The sequence below is a fragment of the Daktulosphaira vitifoliae genome, unplaced genomic scaffold (assembly GCF_025091365.1).
Source record: "Daktulosphaira vitifoliae isolate Bord-2020 unplaced genomic scaffold, ASM2509136v1 Scaffold_2, whole genome shotgun sequence".
In the NCBI taxonomy this organism is placed as follows: domain Eukaryota; kingdom Metazoa; phylum Arthropoda; class Insecta; order Hemiptera; family Phylloxeridae; genus Daktulosphaira; species Daktulosphaira vitifoliae.
In genome coordinates this window covers 35,682,511-35,701,899 of record NW_026099573.1, presented here as the reverse complement: position 1 = coordinate 35,701,899, position 19,389 = coordinate 35,682,511, and the positions used below count along the sequence as shown (strand labels likewise).

The 19,389-nt window shown below is 28.9% G+C and overlaps 3 protein-coding genes across 3 annotated transcripts in view; 1 reads left to right on the top strand and 2 right to left on the bottom strand.

The window, feature by feature from the left end:
• Window positions 1-19,389, top strand: part of LOC126899802 (uncharacterized protein DDB_G0289917-like) — a 145,235-nt gene that overhangs the window by 46,587 nt on the left and 79,259 nt on the right. The gene's annotated exons all lie outside the window — the stretch shown is intronic.
• LOC126898202 (protein GVQW3-like) lies at window positions 4,162-4,545 on the bottom strand. The gene has a single exon (XM_050672143.1). It carries the CDS (start codon window positions 4,543-4,545, stop codon window positions 4,162-4,164), a length of 384 nt encoding a protein of 127 aa, XP_050528100.1.
• Window positions 7,330-8,876, bottom strand: LOC126898201 (uncharacterized). Its single transcript, XM_050672142.1, has 2 exons — window positions 8,084-8,876; window positions 7,330-8,030 (listed from the first exon to the last, which is right to left on the bottom strand). The coding sequence occupies exons 1-2, from the start codon at window positions 8,874-8,876 to the stop codon at window positions 7,330-7,332; spliced, it is 1,494 nt and encodes a 497-aa protein (XP_050528099.1).

Sequence of the window (19,389 nt, the reverse complement as noted above, 5' to 3'; positions counted from 1 at the left end):
GTCATTTATGATAAAGTTATAACAGTTAACAAAGTTATAAGTTTTATACACTGTACTACAAGGAACTTTCATCAGAAACAAAAATATAATATTCTAAATCAACTTTTCGCGATGGTTTCAATTATGCAATTAGACTTTTTCTATCACTTCTAAGTTTTGTTATTATTAAAAAATAGTATTTACATATAAAAAAAAAATAATTAAGAACAAAAAAAAATTGTTTTAAATTAATACTGATTTTGATTATTAATATGTTAAAAATAAGAAAAATGACATATTTAACCTATTTTTTTAATCGTTTAAAGTTGATTTTTGTGAATGTTTATAATAAAAAAAAAAAAATTTATTTTGCCATAACTTTTAGCTCAATTACAAGTTTCAAATTGACATCATTAAATAGAAAATTTTATGAGAATTAAAAAAATTGTATCGTTAAGATTAATATGCAGTTAGGAAGTTTTATAAATACTATTTATAGTAAATTTATCAGAATAGCTCAATATTTTATTGCATTTTTATCATAATAGATAACTTAAATAGAAGTAATAGTAATAATTTCCTAGTAACTTTTGGTGTTTGAAAAGATTCTACAATTGAAATATTGAGAACTTCATTAATTTTAATGATTTACTTTAACTAAATGAACCAATCAAAACAAAGTTGTTAAAAAGATTTGCTCAATCAAGCATATAATAAAATTTGATTATAATTGTAAAAATTCATAGTTAATTCAGGAGAAACTAATAATCATTTTTTTTAGAAATGATTTATATAGCATCATGTTACCAAAAAATTTGTAATATTATATTCTAGTAGTAGCACACACAAATAGATTAAAAAATTTATTAAATTACAAAGTAAAATGATTTAATTTTGTAGTTGAAACCTATCATATTAAATTATCATATCAAACTTGATTCGTCAATAAATACTTTGAAAACATTAGAAATGAATGATTTTAATTGTCTGTATGGAAAAAATGGGATAAGTAACTGTTTAATTGATAAATTAGAATTTTTTTTCAATTTTTGAGGGTAATATCTTCAGCTGATTGTAATCATTTGACGTATCGTTGAAAAATATAGGTCAAGTTAGAGCAGAGAAAATAAATGATAGTCACAAAAAAATACCTTCTCAGATTTGCATCGAAGCTAAAATTTAAAATATAGTAAAATAATTTTAATATGAATAAGAAATTTCTTCTCGCATGGGGTGACTAAAGTGATGGGATCCTTGATTTTTATTGAAGTTATTGAATCTAAATGAGATTAAAATCAAACGAGTTGAAAATTGATTCTAACTTAAAAAGAATTAAGAAAAAATGCAAAAAATTTTCTTGCCATACGCAGGTTGGAACCCTGTACTCCAAGCGTGTAAAACACAAGTTTAACCGACTCGCGCAACCGTATATCGCCAAGTTCATTTGAAATAATGAGTTATTTAAGCTAGTTTAAATTTCAAAATTTTTTTTTCTCGACTTCAAAAAGCAAAAAAATTGATATAAATTTAACTTTCTATACTATATCAATTTTTTATTTATATTATATAAATAAAAATCTGTACTCCCCTTGTTAGGTATTTTAAAATAAAATAAAATACATAACCCAGAATTTTAACACAAAAATAATATATTTTTGAATACGGTAGTATTTTTACCATGAAGAAAAATCCAGAGGTCAAATTTTTTTTTTAAATTAAAGTATAATACATAAGCTTTAATTTAAGATATATATAAAAGTGTCAGTATTTCTGGAAGACTTTTAAAAATTAAATTGAAAATGACCTAGTTTCAATAATCATGTTTAAAATTTTGTATAAAGAGGGTCATACAGGGGGGATAAACACGAATATTATAAAATAATTTAAAAATAACATCAGACATTTTATATTTTAAAAACAATAATTAAACCTGTATCATATTTTCATTATGACAAAGACTCCAAAATAGATCAATTATTTATTTATTAATGAATAATAATTATTCATAAGAATAATAATTTGTTTGTATTAATAAAACATAATTATAAATCCTTGATATAATTTCTCTAACAAAATTGATTGAGGTTTTTCTTTGGGTGTACTATGCCGATTTTTGCCTGTACTGAGTATTTATCAGGAAAAATTTCTTCAAAGCACTTCTTCCGCTCAAGCGTAAAAATTTTCAAAATAGCTTATAAAGTGAATGTCTATTTTCTATGATATCTTATAAAATTAATATTATCGTTATACATTTTTTTGAATAGCTAATGCAACTTATTAATACGTACTTACTTTATTTAAAATAGTATAAAATTTTTTGTTTCTGGTACCCAAATTAACGCAAAAACTGCTCCAAGTATTGTTACAATAGAAAATATTATAGATGCAACATCAACTCCATAACAACTTAAAAAATAAGATTGTATATTGGCTTGAATAGGTTGAGCTACTATAAGGTTGATTAAATAGTAAAAGCTCACTGCAAGACCCGATGTGTACAATCTTGACTAAAATAAGCAAACAAATAATCAATTAAAAATTGATTAGTTTTTCCTAATTTTCTTAATTTTTTATGGTAAATATAATAGAAGATGAGTGGTAAATATATTTATGGCTCATCTTTTAATGTATTTAAAATCAAGATTATAGCATACCAACAACATATATGAAATCCTATTTGTATCTTTATTTTAAGACAAGTTATTTTTAATATTAATATACAGAATACCAATGCTATAGGGATTAGTTAACATAGCTAATTTATTTCCCAACTATTATAACTTGAACAAATAAATATTATTTATCTTATTTTTGAGAATATTCCACGTAATTTTTAAATTTTGTAATAAAATTTGAATTATTTATCATAAAAAATTTTTAAGGTAAATTTTAATCATATTTCAGAAAATGTTTAAGATACCAGGAAGTATATGTGGTTACGCATGTACACACAAGTAATTTGTACGATCGACAGCGTCGTTTGAGCAATATGCAGAAACGTATATTTTAAGCATTGCGCTAATATAAATGTATTATGATTATTTTAAATAGTTATAATACATTTGTCGTGTACGAAAATTTAAATTGTTTCCTTCAGTGTATACGAGTACACACACACACGCGAGCATTGTCTGGACCACCGGCAGCGTTGTCCATACAGTAACCTGTTAGTATATTAATATATTGGGCAATTAATTTTTTGAATTAACTGCTTGTCGTGATCGGTTGTTATAATAGTCTAGTCGCCATTATTATTATTTTCATTTCTATTTTCTACTACGACCTTTAAAATAATAATATGTGTATTATGATTTATTTTGATTTTAATTTGACAATTTTTGATATCTACAACTAGTGGTATTATATTTAAAGTCGTATCCCCACCACCAGTACCCACGAGCCAGCACTGGATACAATACTCAAAAATTAAAAGTCCCGGGCCTAACAAAGAAAACACGGTTATTTTATTAAAAATTGACTTTATTCATCAACATAATCTCCACCAAGAACAACACAATCATTCCAGCGCCGTTCTAACATTTGAATGCCGTTCTTGTAGAATGATTTATCTTTTGCCTCAAAATATCAGTTTCACTGATAACCTCTTCATTCGAGCGAAATTTCTTGCCGGCGAGCATTTTTTTTAAATCTGCAAATAGCCAGTAATCGCTGGGAGCCAAATCTGGAGAATATGGTGGATGAGGAAGCAATTCGATCTTTAATTCACGTAGTTTTGCCAATGTGTTTTTTGATTTGTGACACGGTNCGTAGTTTTTCAAATGTGTTTTTTGATTTGTGACACGGTGCGTTGTCTTGATGAAACAAAAATTTTTTTTTTGCCATATGCGGTCGTTTATTTGTGATTTCGGCCTTTAAACGCTCCAATAACACTATATAATATTGACTGTTAATGGTATTTCCCTTCTCAAGGTAGTCGATGAATATTATACCTTGCTTATCCCAAAATACTGAGGCCATTACCTTTCCAGCTGACTGTTGTGCTTTCGGGCGCTTTGGACGAGGTTCCCCGGCTGCTGTCCACTCAGATGACGATCGTTTTGATTCAGGAGTGAAGGGATGGATCCATGTTTCATCCATAGTGATGTATCGACGCAAAAATTCCGGTTTATTACGTTTGAACATGACCAAACACTGCTTAGAATCATCAACACGTTGTTGTTTTTAATCAACAGTGAGCAAACGCGGCACCCACTTTGAACAGAGCTTTCTCATGGACAAATGCTCATGCAATATAAAACCAACACGTTCTTTTGATATCTTTACGATGTCAGCTAACTCACGCAACTTCATTTTACGATCATTCAAAACAATTTTGTGAATTTTTTCAATATTTTCTGGGGTTACTGCCTCATTTGGACGTTCACTGCGTTCTGCATCATCTGTGTCTCTACGACCACGTTTAAATTCAGAATACCAACGTTTTATTGTTCTATCTGATGGAGCAGAGTTCCCATAACACTTCTCAAGCCATTTCTTTGCTTGAACGGTATTTTTTCCCATCAAGAAGCAATGTAAAATTAATACACGAAATTGTTTTTGATCCATTTTTGACATTTACAAAAGTAGCTTCACTTTTAGCACAATAGCTCACACACTAATGAACAGATTGTCATGTAAGTTTAACAGCTGGCTTTTGTAGGTTAGTACCAACTAAAAATGATATTAATTCCAAAAAAATAGCGCCCTCTATGTGTTAGGCCCGGGACTTTTCAGCCCATGTGTTATTTACTGACATTTTCTATTTATTTAAATAAATTAACACATTTTTTAGCCATATTTATAGATTTGTTAAGGTTGTGTCAGTTTACCCGCATGAACGGGGTCTTTAAGCTCTAGGAATTAGTTTAAAAAAAATTAATAGACTATATTTTTCGAGTCACTTAAAATTTAGACATGATGTACGTAAAAAAAAATTTAAATAATGTATTATTATTGGCACATAGTTAAATAAGTTTTTACAGACATAAATATAAGTATAAAATACATTACATACATTTATGAATCATTGTAAACATAAGATAAAACAAAAGACTTGCGATTATGTTCTCTGGACTAATACGTACTTCAGTGATTGTATAATTTATTTATAGAATAAAAACACTCTAAAATTAAATGGTTCATTAAAACACTCTAAAATTTATTTACCTGACAGCTAACATCCGACCAGAAATAGGATTGGATTGGATTGGACTAGAATTTTGCTAAATGATCGGGCTTTAAAAGAATAATGATATCGGGTAAGAACCAACCGTAATATTTTTCGGATTAGGATTGGGTCGGGATAACAAATTTGATTTTTATAGTCTGAACTAAGTCAGACTTTGATCATTTTTACCAGATAAAATCAAGTTTGGGCCACTTCGTATTAAAAATGGTTAAGAAATCAAATGATGACTCATATATTTTAACTTATTTTGTTAAAAATTAATTAATTAAAATTACTATTATCTAATCAAACATTAATTGATTTATCATATTATATTGGCCAACTTTCTGGTATATATTATCATTAGATATTAACAAGCTCTTTTATTTTTTTTAATGTCACTGGGTAAGCGTTAAATGACTTTTTATCTCCAGGATACTGACATTAGAATTTTTAATCAACAAAGTTATAATATTATTTAAAAAAAAATTTTACGTCGTATTCAATTTTTATTTAAAAAACCGTTCACCACAATTATATTTATAATATGTAATAACTTGAATCAAGGAGGGGAAAAGTTTAAAATTAAAAAAATAGATTTTATGGTTAAAATGACCTGTGAAGTCACTATAAACTTAAATTAGCTTAATGTACTATTTGTATTGTATAAGCAAGTACTAAAAGTTAGAGCTTGCTAATTATTTATTATGCGACGTTAGTAGTTTTTTTTTCATAAAAAACTTGTTTGACACTTGGATTGCTTTACACAATGTCTCCTAGTTTAAAAGGAATGTAGAAAATAAATGCTATTAAATAAATTATTTATTTACTTCTCTAGGACATATTTCGGGCATTATAATCCAAAACACTGGTCCATAACCGATTGAATAAAACAGCATATAAAATAAATACAAAATTAACCATTGTGATTCACAAATTACTTCTGAAATGTTGAATATGTTAATAAGAGATAGATTAAGAGCCATTCCAATGCCTGATATAAATAATAACTTCTTTCTTCCGAAATAATGCACCATAAACATACAAACCAAGGCCATTATAATCTAGGGAAATAATTAAAATATTTCTTCTAGTCCATGAAATTAATATAATTCAAATAAATAATTATTGATTTCAATTTTTTCGGAGTTCATTATAATTAATAATTTTAGCTTTGATGCGAAGCAGAGAAGATATAAATTTTACTATGATGTTTTTTTTTGTCTGTTGCCACTTTTTCTAAGCTTTCAAAAGACCAATTTATAGTGATACGTCAAAAAATCACAAATCGTATCTAGTTAAAGACATTTTCCTTAAAAATTGAAAAAATTTCCAGAACAATAACAATTTTTAAAATCGATATATTTAGACATTTTTTTGTTCAATTTAAAATACCTTACAAGGGTTTGCTATATGTAATGAGTCCATCAATTTTTATTTAATTTACATGAATCTACGTTACATATTATAAATTTAAGCTCGGAGTATTAAATTCGAACCCACAAATACACTGTTACGAGAGTAACAAATAGAATAAAATAAAATAGTATTGCCGAATAATTAATTAGTTTATTAAAAATAAAAGTGATAGTATTCATACAATAATTGTCAAATGACTGACGATGCTCTGCATTACAATCGTCGCAGTCGGCCCACTTCCCGGTTTTGCAACACCGAAAAATACTTTATAGACACATTCTTTTAGGCCGACCTCAATTACAATTCAATTTATGATTATCTGTTATTACAATTGTGGGACAATATTAAAACTAAGTTAAGTATTCATAACACTCCCTCCCTTAAATGGAAGTAGTGTTTGAAATACTACTTACATATAATACTCTTAAATTACAATAAAATAATTAAATTAACAAGACTTCAGACCATACTTTCATTGCAATTTGTACATTGTGCGATATCTGGTTTATATTGTCGGGTGGTATTTTTATATTTACACAATGCATATGAAGTTAGAATTACTATTATTAGAAAGAGACAGTAAAGAAATGGGATATGAGTATTTAAGATGAAATGATCGGAAGACTCTGCTATTGTGGATTCAAGATTATTGAGATCTATTGAGTCATCTGCTAATTGATTCAAATCTTGAATGAAATTATTTTCTGTTAACGGTTCAGGCTGATATTTAGAAATTTTATTAGTTATATTAGAATTCATGTAAACTAAAGGATTCTCGGAAACAAAGTCTTGGGAGAAACAGAAATAATGTTTTGAGATGGTAATAATACTGAAGTTTCGGTACTCACAGTACAAGACTTATCCACTGTTATTTTACCAATGGTATTAATAGAAAAGAGGTTCTGTACATTATTACATTTGAATGTCATATGAGTTTCTATAGGAGTCACATATAACCAAGAGTTTTGAATTTCTAATTTATGATATATGGGAATGAACAATTTACGATACTTAAGATTACAATTGACAATTGGATAATTAGGTTTAAAATATAGATTTACGTCACAATTTTTAGTTTTGGAATGACGATATAGTGCTTTAGAGTACTTACACAATTTAAAATTACTTAAATCAAAACAATTTGAAAGTTGAAGGTCTGATAAAGAAAAATAATAATCATTATTTCTACTTAAAGCTAAATACTTAGATTCGGTTACAATAAAAATAAAATTTTGATTTCCTTGTGGTATAGGCAAGGATATGGGGTGAAATAAATTAAAATCTAAATTAGACAATAAAGGGATTTTTAAATTAAAAATCAAAGTATAATTAATATATAATGCATCAATAGTAGTTATCTTGAACAAATCAGTTAGACTTGTAGAATAGATAGAAACTGGGAGTTCAAGGGTTGATGGTAAACTAAGACGGATTTCTTTCAATTCATTAAGTAGGATATTAGGAGGTAGGATACTAGAATGTAATCGACCACTTAGAGCTGNCTAATTTAATAAGGAGGTAGGATACTAGAATGTAATCGACCACTTAGAGCTGAGTTAACTATAGCAAGGAGGTTCTGAGTTTCCCAACTGTATTGGCTAAGTAGTAGAGTTATGGTGGCTGTATGTTCAGCTAGAGTAGAAATGAATTCTACTAAATTGATTTTATCAGCATTCATTTGACTTTGCGATAGTAGTTTCTGTATATTTCGGGACATATTTTGTTGTGTTTGATCTAGATGTAGTGAGGAATTGTATGTGTGATGAACTACGGATTTCATAATGTGTATTTGTTCTTTGGATAGTCGTAGAATTTTTTCTTTATTTTCCTGAAGTTCGCTGATTTTATTATAAAAATATTCAGCATCTTGATCGGAACATACACCGAATAAAACATTTGCTATTCTACCAACGAAATTTGCTAGACCTCTCTTTTGTCGGGAGTAAAGAGAACTGCTATTCCCCTTCAGATTTAACATAGATGAAAGAGTAATATGATTGAATTCTATTTCATTTAAATAAGGTAATGTAATTTGAACAAATTGGGTACAGACTGTAGCTATTTTTATATCTTTTGAATTTTCTGATGCGTCCCGACAGTGACGCACCGTTTGATTGTAATAACCTAAGATTAAAGAATGACGTTGCTGGTAGTTCTTTAAATCCAGGTAGGAAATAAGTTGCCAGGTACTCTGGGAGATTCTGAGGGGACCATAGGATTCGTAATACAGACCGGACGTTTGATTGAACTCAGTGATATTTATGAACGCTTTTAGGTTTTCTGCATAATATTGAGAGAAGTGAGTAACCATTCTGTAACAAACAATAATGATTATTTGTTAATTATTATTCATGAAAGAGTTTAGCCATGTTCTTGTGGAGTGTTTGACGTTTGCCATTTTTGTTAATAACTATATTTACTGAATCAGCGTTTGTGTCTAATATTTCAAAAGGACCTAACCATTTAGGAGCCAGTTTTCCTTTGTTAGCCTTTTCCTGAATTAAAACTTTATCACCAATATGAAGTGTGGGAAGGAATTGAGTTTGGTCATAGGAGGTTTTAGATTTCTGCTTCTTTTCTAATAATCTTTTTCTGGCAATATTATGAGTTTCTTGCATGTTTCTTTTTAATTCGAATTGATAGTCTGTATAATTATACTGTGGTTCCGGTTCTCGGGTAAATGATGTTGGGACTTGGGCTTCATAACCGTATAAAAGTTCGTAGGGCTGGTATCCCGTGGCAGAATGAGTTGTTGAGTTGTAAGTGAACATAGCAAATGGAACATAAGTGTCCCAGTTTCGCTGATCTTTATCTACGAAGTGTCGAAGATACTCACCTAAAGTCCGGTGACTTCTCTCGAGACTTCCATTGCTCTGCGGCCTATAGGGAGTTGTAGATGTTTTTTTTATTTTCAGTAGACGACATGTTTCTTTAAACACATCACTAAGAAATTCGGTGCCACAATCAGTAACGAGATTCTGAGGGATACCATGTAAGCATATGAATTTGGTTACAAAATGATAAGCAACAGTGTTTGCTTCATGATTTTCCATAGGGACAGCCCATGAAAATTTTGTAAGATCATCTTGAAGAGTTAGGATGTAGGCATTGTTATGAGGTGTACGTGGAAGAGGACCGACTACATCCATAAAAACTTTCTCAAAGGGCTTTGAAGAGGTAGTAGTAATTACCATCGGTGCTTTTACATGACGATTTGTAGTCTTGTTTTTCTGACATGATGTACATTTTTTTATAAACTCAGCCACGTCATGATTCATACCGATCCATGAGTGTTGTTTCTTTAATCTATTGATAGTTCGTGATATACCCTGATGACCACCTAAGGGATTTAGGTGAAATTCTTGAATGATATGAGATTTTTGTTCTGATGAGTATTCAACTAGAGAATAGAGAAGAATGTGAATGTTAGAGTCTCTGAAGATATAGTTTATGATAGATCGAACATTTAACCAATCTAGACCAGTATCTATTTTAGGTAAAGCTATTTTATCTAAATGATTTACATGACAAAATTCTCGGAGATTTTGTAGGGCAGTGAAAATAATTTCGTATTTTGGTTTCTGCCAAATCTTCTCTTTTATTATTATGTAGAGGATAAATCTATTGGATTGTTTGAGAAAAGCGATTTCAGTAACATTCTTGTTTTGTTTCCGCAGACTAGATAATTGCCCAAATTGTCGACGAAAATCTAAAGCAATTCCTTTTGATAACTTGAGATCTTTGGATACAAAATTTGCCAGATGATAGTCTGAGGGTGCATTCAACACCTTCCCATGGGTTTCTACTATATTTTTAGGAAGATTAGAATAATGGCTGATATTGTTCAATACGTATTGACACGGAGATTCTGTGATGGTTTCATTAATATTGGAAAATGAAGATGATTTTGGATATTCTGGAGTTAGTGAATGTTCTGAATTTTCTGGAGTTAATGAGTGTTCGGAATATTCTGGATTTCGTAAATGTTCTGGATTTTCTGAATTCATCGATTCGGTTACTGATTTACTTGTTGAACGAGTAGTTACCTGATGGATTCTACTCAAAGCATCAGCGTTGGTATTTTGTGATCCTTTTTTATAGTGCACTGTGTATTGATACTCTTCTAGTTTTAATCTCCATCTGGTTAACCGGGACCCAGGATCTTTGAGGTTAAATAACCACGTGAGAGCACGATGATCTGTGACAATTGTGAATTTCTGACCAAAAAGATAAGGGCGAAACTGTTTTACACCCCATACAATACTTGTTAGTTCCTTTTCGGTGGTGTTGTAGTTTTGTTCTGCCTTATTTAATGTTCTGGATGCGAATGCTATAGGTAAATCCTTTCCTATAGGACCTTGAGACAAGATACAACCTACGGCATAGTTGCTAGCATCACAAGTGAGGACAAAGGGTTTCTCAAAGTCAGGATATTGAAGAATTGGAGCTTGTGTTAATACGCATTTTAACGTCTGAAAAGATTCTTGGCAAAGGTCACTCCAAGTAAATGGGACATCCTTTTTTAAGAGAGCTGTCAAAGGTTTCGCAATTTCCCCATAATTTTTAATAAATCGTCGATAATAACCGGATAATCCAAGAAATGACTTAACTTCCTTAACATTTTTAGGTACGGGAAAATTTTGAACGCATTCTATTTTTCTTGGATCAGGTTTAACACCTTGGTCTGTAATAACATGACCTAGGTATTGAGTTTCCTTGCGGAGAAATTCACATTTAATAGGTTGTAATTTTAGATTATATTGTCTAAGTCTATCAAAGATTTCTGTGAGCTTTTGAGAATGATCGTCTAAATTTTTAGCATATATGATTATATCATCTAAGTAAACGAAAGCTTTTACTCCATTTATGCCAATTAAAACTATGTTCATCAGGCGTTGGAATGTTCTTGGTGCACCTTTCAAACCAAAATACGAATAGATTCAAAATGACCTTTGTCGGTCGAAAAAGCAGTTTTTTTACGTTCGGGTAACATAGGGACTTGATAATAACCATTTGCTAGATCAAGAGTACTGTAATAGCGACATTTACCAAGCTGATCTAGGATATCAGTGATGTTAGGAAGAGGATAGGCATCTCCTTGAGAGACCTGATTGATTTTTTGAAAATCAACGCAGACGCGATATTTGATATTTCCATATATGTCTGGTTTTTTTGGTACTACTAATAATGGCGCATTCCATGGAGATTCACTAGCAGCTATAACTCCCTCTTTCTCGAGTTGTGCTATTTGTTCATTAATCTCATTCTTGTGTTTGTAAGGGAGTCGATAGGGCTTGTCCATTATCGGCTGGACATTATCAGGTGTTTTAATTTCGTGATATACCGCTGTAGTATGCGTAATTGGATCCCTTTCTAAATGGAATACGTCGGAGAACTGACTGCAAATGCTTTCCAATGAATTTCGTTCTTCATTGTTCAGATGATCAGTACGAAGAGCTTGCTTAAGTCGACTAATTCTGCTTCCATCGAAGTTACTTTGGGATTGTGACTGCGTAATATTTATAGATACTTCTAAATATTCTTCGTAATTAAGACTTTCGAGATTTGGTATCTGAAGATGTTCGGGTTGTTCTGACTGATTTAAAATAGAAAGTAATACGCGATTGCCTTTGACCTGAGTTACGACATTTCCACTTACGAGAGTTTCGTTAATTGACTGAGAAGGAATTAAGAGCATGGTGCCTTCTTTAATAGTTGAAGCTGGTATGGTAATAAGAGTTTCTGATCGAGGAGAGATAACAATACTGGCTGAATTAGGAATGATTAATTCATTGGTTCCATAATTTATGAGAGTCTGATGTCCTACTATGAAAGGTTTTCCTAGGATACCGTCATGAGATATGGGAAAGTCAGGGTGAATTAAATGGAACTGTATACTTTATATATACAAGTATATATTACATGAGTGTCCGCAATTTTTTTTTGAATGTGTAATTTTTGTTTACTGGCGTCGGCTAATCCTGCCTCCATTTTCTGTAGCCCTTCGGGGCTGGAAATGTATCTATTTTATTTTATGTTTTGAGCCATAAATAATTTTTTTAATGCGCCGTGCCTTAGCACGTGTGTCAAATTCTTTTTAATTTTTTTTTTTCATTAAATTTTTTTAGGTGCTCCTATTTTTTTTATTTAGGTCATTCAACATGACAGACGTGTTACAATACCACCTGTCAAGTTATACCTATATTTTTTTGTGATTTTTTTTATAGGTTTTATATTATTTTTTATTGGGTGATGAACATGTTATTAGTACAATGTGGTGACGTAGTGCATTTTATCCCGGGGTGTCCCAACGTCTTGCAAGCTAAGTCTAACTGCCTAAAACCAGTCGCTTACTTGGGACGTATACTCGCCGTGCTTAGCGGCAATGCTGCGATTAATAGCCGGCGGGTACCCGAAGACGTTCATCGTATTCTCTAACAATAAAAGTGTAGGTGTAACTAGTATTTTTTTTATTAATATCTGTTTTTTTTTCTCTCTCTTTCTTTGTCCCCTTTAATTTGTAGATGAGGTTTTTTGACCATTCGGTTTTTTGCCTCGTAGTAACTTAATTTTTTTTTTACTTAATAAAATCCCCTTAATTTAACTTAACCATCATATTTTTCTTTTTTTTGCGTGTTCCATCTTCAATAGACTCGTGTATTTTTTTTCTCCCTTCAAAAATCAACTCCCCTAGTTTATAAGGTACGGGCAACGGCCTTGTATAAGGTCATCTCTGATCTATATGGTTATGTGACAACTGTCACGAGGTTTTGGTGTACATCTACTATCAACGACTCAACGGACATCAACTTTAATATTTATTAATTATATAATTTTTCTAATTGTTTTAATATACAAAATTTAATTTTTTTAAAATCCTACTGTGGTTCGACAATACACTGTCTCGCCCAGTAGGTTGGCGACCCTTTTCTTATAATTTTGTAAAACGCCATGAAAGTTACAAATTTTTCGTTGCGGCCAATTAGTTTGATTTTTTTATATATTTGTAACCTTTCAAATTAAATAATTGATTAAAAGAAAAATTCTGACTACCAACAATTCTGTTTGTAAAATTTTAAGTTCTATAACATTTTTTGTTAATAAAAATTGCCAAATGAGTTTTAAATATGCGGAAAAAAAATATTTATTAATATTTAGACATGTTTATAGGTTCAATTTAATAAACACTTAATCTCTCTACAGAGTGATCGAAATCTGGTAAGACACTTATTTTCTCAGAAACTATTGAGAATTTAAAATTTTTGTAAAAAGAAAAATGATTAAGTTTATAAAACTCTACAATAATATTAAGTTAAATAAATTATATTTTTATCCCTTCAGAGATAAAAATGTTTATTTATAATTTTTTGAAATGAGAACCACCATTTTTGATTTGATAATATGATTGAAATACTTTTTCTGTATAATAAAATTTAAAATTCTCATTATTTTCTAAAAAAATGAGTGTCTTACAAGATTTCGATCACCTTCTAAATCTAGTTTCAAATTTTATGTTGGCTTATGTAATTTTACATACAAAATAATACAAATTACAGTGGTGCAAATCTTAGAGAATGCTACAATTATGGTGTTATGAAATTAAAGATTTTAACAACTTCTTTTTAAATTTTATGAAACAATGATAAAAATACAATAATCGTATAAAGTAAATTGATAATATAGAATTTCAAAATATTTCTCAATTCCCTAAACGTTGGACCACTGTAAAACAATACCTATAAGATAACTAATTTAAACAAAAACATTTTTTAGCAGCAGGATTGCCGCCTCCTTCATCGGAGAAATAAAAAAATATGTATTGATTTTTTTTTTACAAAATTATAAATCAATAAATTACATTTAAAAAAAAAATCTTTGTTAATTTGCTTTTATATGTCTTTCCTCGTTATATATTTAATACAAACTTCATAACCAGGTAACAAAAACATTTTACACATTTTTCTGACAATCGTGTCTCAATTAGACCAATACATATTAGTTCATCGATCTAACAGAATATTGCAATTAACAAAAGTGCTTAATACGTTTGATAACGTATTGACACACGTAATGGCCTCATCAACTTGCATTTATGACAATGATCGTAGACTAGTCCCGATAATTTAATAACATATTCCGAAAGGTGACATTTTACATTAATTAGTTATCTAATTTTAACATAATAGAACTATTATATTAAGTTATTGAAATTTTTGAAATTTATTATTTTTTATCGTTCAATACATATTTATTCATCAGCATAATATAAAAACTCGATAACAGTTGTTAATTTTTTCTACCACCATTTAATTTACAAACGTATGATACAATTTTTTATTATGTTAATAAACGGTTAATTTAGTATATACAATTGTCAACTTATTAATGTAAACAACAAAAATTTGCATAGTTATAAAAAATAAGAAACATTAATTAATAATACGTTTGGTGTTTCCTTGATTTGGTTGCTCGATACAATTTACACGACCGCCGTCGCCGATTATTATTTTTGATAATATATACCGTCGTGCCGTAGCTACCCTGCCCAATCACATTATATATATTGTAGAATATATTCCGTGCTATTTTTATAATTTTACAATACCGAGTAACTAATTTACTAAAAAAACTACATTAATTCTAGTAGATTGAAAATTTAATTCGCAGAAAGGAATGATATCAAAAANAATTTACTAAAATAACTATTAATTCTAGTAGATTGAAAATTAAATTCGCAGAAAGGAATGATATCTAAAAAAAAATCAAAGTTTAGCCGGCCGCAGCGCCTCTTCAAGTTGTGACGCCCCAGGCTATAGCCTAGTCCTAAATCCAGCCCTGTACCTCAGCCTACCCTGCACTTCAAAGTCTTATACAGTAGTATTAATTATAAATGAACCCTTCTTGACAGAACTATTTTCAATGTAAATATAAAGAGTAATTAAAAAATTAATTGGATTCCAAATAACCTCATTTTTGACAACAATTATAAATATTTTGGTATTAAACATACCAAATAATTTTTAATTTTCAAAAATACTTAGGAGTACAAGGATACTTAGAAGATCAAAAAATGATAAAACAAACATGATACTCGACGCGCGATGAAAACGCTGTCAAAACCTAAGTGTTTGAATAAACCAATTGTTCTATTTTAGCGCCTAAACGACAAAAATCAAACATGAGCGTCGGCCATCATCGGAAACGCGCTTCTTTATTGCAGTGTGTAAGCGATTACAAAACATATACGACGATTTACGATATATCAATATACCTGTGTATAAAACTTCATGGGGAGGTCCGTTTCCATCACTTGTACACCTTGAAATTAAATTTTTCTAATAGCAAATGTTATGGTCTTTTCGATGGTATAGGATTTATTGGGAAACAAAGTGGGCAAGTAACTTAAAAAATTAATTTCCGTGAACATATACGACGATTTACGATATATTAATATATTCTTGTATAAAACTTCATGAGGGGGCCATGTTCCCATCATTTGTACACCTTGAAATTAAATTTTTCTAATAGCAAATGTTGTGGGCTTTTCGATGGTATAAGATTTATTGGGAAACAAAGTGGGCAAGTAACTTAAAAAATTAATTTCCGTGAACATATACGACGATTTACGATATATCAATATACTTTTGAATAAAACTTCATGGGGGGGTACGTTCCCATCACTTGTACACCTTGAAATTATTGTTTTCTAATAGCAAATGTTGTGGGCTTTTCAGTGGTATAAGATGTAGTCACCAACAACGTGGGCAAATGAGCCTAATAGGAAATCAAAAGTAGAATTATTTTTATTTTTTGCAATTCTTATATTATGTATACTCATTCTTACAATGTTATTGATAAGACAGAATAAAATATAAAATTATTACATAGGAAATGTAGACAAATCATTTTGACATTTTATACAACGTTAATATAGTTGTTTACACTTGACAATAGGATTGACACTTTGTATTTAATATTAATAATAGAGTAAAAAATAATGACTATTAATAAATTGATTTTTTCTCGGTAAAGAGTGATTTTTAAATGACAAATAATTTATTTATAACTGAAACGTGTGTAATATAATATAATTAAACATTATGTGTTTGTTAAAGATAATTCTAAGTTATTTATTTAATTATATTTGTTGAAAAGAATAATGTCATTTTAACCAAATGAATATGATGTATCAATAAAAGTGTTGATTATGTTAAACGATAAGATTAAATAAATGAAAATTAATAAAATTCAAAAAACAAAATATAAAATAATGTTATTATAAAATAAAAAATATGTTAAAATGTAATTAAATTTAATATTGACATGTGCCACCCAAATGTCCCTCTCTCAAACATGTGTAGCATTCTACAACAAAATAAAATTACTATTTTAGTTAAAACACTTAAATATAATTCTATTATAAATTATAACTTTTATTTTATATATTCCAACAATTATTGTATTCTTTAAAAAAAAATGGTACAATATTAGTTTCACTTGGGTGTATCTAATTAAGTTAATTTTTAAAATACTTTGTTATTGAATTTTTATTTTGTCTTTGAGATAAATAAAAATTTTTCCAAACATTTTGAGGTCCTATCTTGTTTTTTACTGTGCTGGTAAAAGATTAAAGTATCTGCATTTTAATAAAATGGGATTTTTTTTTTTTAAATAGTATTGAAATCTGACAAAAAAATCTCGAAAATATCCAACACAAATTATACAACCTAAACCACTTCCACTTTCTTCCTATTCTACTCTCGCTGTTCTTTTTATTACAATTTATTAGTGTCTCTCAAGTTTTTAAACTTCTTTTGATTCATCGAAAGATCACATATATGTTCCAAAATTGATTACTAATTACATAACTGATTTTATTTAAATAATTATTTAAAATGTACTATTTGGAATATTTCTTTTTGAGTACCATCCAAGACTGTAAATTCAAATAGTAACTTAGATTTATGGTACTTACTTACTTACTTTTGGATTTTTACAGTCCCGGGCTATATGGCCCACTATTCCTCACCGGTAGCATTTCGCTGTAATAAGAGACATAAAATCATAAAATTTAATGATATATTTGGTTATACTNTATTAATCATAAAATTTAATGATATATTTGGTTATACTTACATTTTGGGGGGTTTACAATTCCGAAATTCGCAGGTTGATTATGAGTATGAATATGAATAATATTCTGTAAACAGATGTAACGATTAGTGAAAGACTATTTCTTATTTTTTTTAATTTAAATTTCACTCCCCATACAATTTAGAAATTAAAAGTAATAATATTTTTACATTAATTTTTGAGTTTGAAACTAAACAAGCTTTCAAAAATTATTTTTCCAACTCATACATAATAAACTAACCAAAAAAAAAAATTGTTTTTTGATTTTCCAAAAAAAAGGACCTCAAAAAAAGGTAGCCGTCTAAATTTGAGGTTTTTTGATCAACCTTAAAAAGTCACTGAGGGGCGTATTTCAATTTTCACATTTTGATATCATGGTAAAATGGCATTTTGCTATAAAATCGCTAATTTTTCAAAGAATAATTTTTTTAAATTACTTTTGAAAATTCTAAATGCTAACATTTTCTACATCAAATTATATAAACATTTAATTTTATCTATTTTTTCTATTTTTTTTTTTATAATTTCAAAAATTTCACTGTCATAAAAATGCTAAAATGTTTAAAAAATTAAAACGGATGAGAAATAAACATTTTTTGGTCAGTCTAATACATATATATAGTAATTAAATATACTTACTCCATTTCTTATAATCCTAGGAATATAGGGATTATATCTATTCCCAAAAGATTTTCTGTTTACCATTTTTTTTTTAGTTTTATTATCATTTTGATAATATTAGAATTGTCCGATGTGGTGGGATTTTCTGTTACATTTTTGTTTACAGGTGCAGTTGGGTTTGTGGATATGGTTGGTGGACTTTTTAGGGGGCTTAATTGTAATTCTTCAAATTCCCTTATATCTTCCATTGTCTAAAATAGTAGTTACAAAAATATAAATTTAAAAGTTGAAAATAACACTGCCCTCCAAACAAAAATTGTTAATTGCAAGAGCGTGAGAGGTTAAAAAACGAGTATTGCAGAGTTTTTTGTATCATAACAACAAAGAATTGACTTGAAAAATTGGAAAGATAACTTTCCTAAGATAATCTATATAATATCTACAATGTTTGGTTACAATATCTCTAATATTAAGTTATTACAATAATTTCAGAAAAATGAAAACTGAGACCTAAAACATAGGCCTTGTTAACATAGTTTTATAAATTTTAATTTTTTAAATAAATTATCTTTGGACGTTAAAAATAAATTTTCTTGCTACGCTCCTCAAGTTTTGAACAAAAATTATTGCGATATATTACTAATAGAATTGCTAAAACATTATCGTTTAACATAACATTTATTAGTTAGCAAAATTTAATTAATCAGTGGATATAAATAATAAAAAGGTGTCTAAATCATATATTAAAATTCTATAGATGAATTTAGATTTAAAAAAACCCAGCACAGGGGATCGCGGCACAGTGGTGACATAGCATAGTGGGATTAAGTATAATGATATCTGACAGTGATTAAAATCACTATCTTAAAAATATATTTAAAAAAAACTAAAAAACACGCTTTTAAAGAACATCGAACTAAAAATTATTTTGATCTTTTTAGTTCGATGTTCTTTAAAAGCGTATTTTTTAGTTTTTTTAAACTATATTTATTTTTCACTTTTTAGTTACATGTTATGATAGTAGTTACTATCAATATCATGGTTGTAACGGGTAAAGGGGAATCAGGGTT

Bases quoted from the DNA above. Each gene is read 5' to 3' on its own strand.
- LOC126898202 (XM_050672143.1), bottom strand. From the start codon at position 4,545: ATGGATCAAAAACAATTTCGTGTATTAATTTTACATTGCTTCTTGATG.
- LOC126898201 (XM_050672142.1), bottom strand. From the start codon at position 8,876: ATGGTTACTCACTTCTCTCAATATTATGCAGAAAACCTAAAAGCGTTC. The intron at 8,031-8,083 runs CTCCTTATTAAA...CTAGTATCCTAC, and splicing joins ATTACATTCTAGTATCCTAC to CTCCTAATATCCTACTTAAT.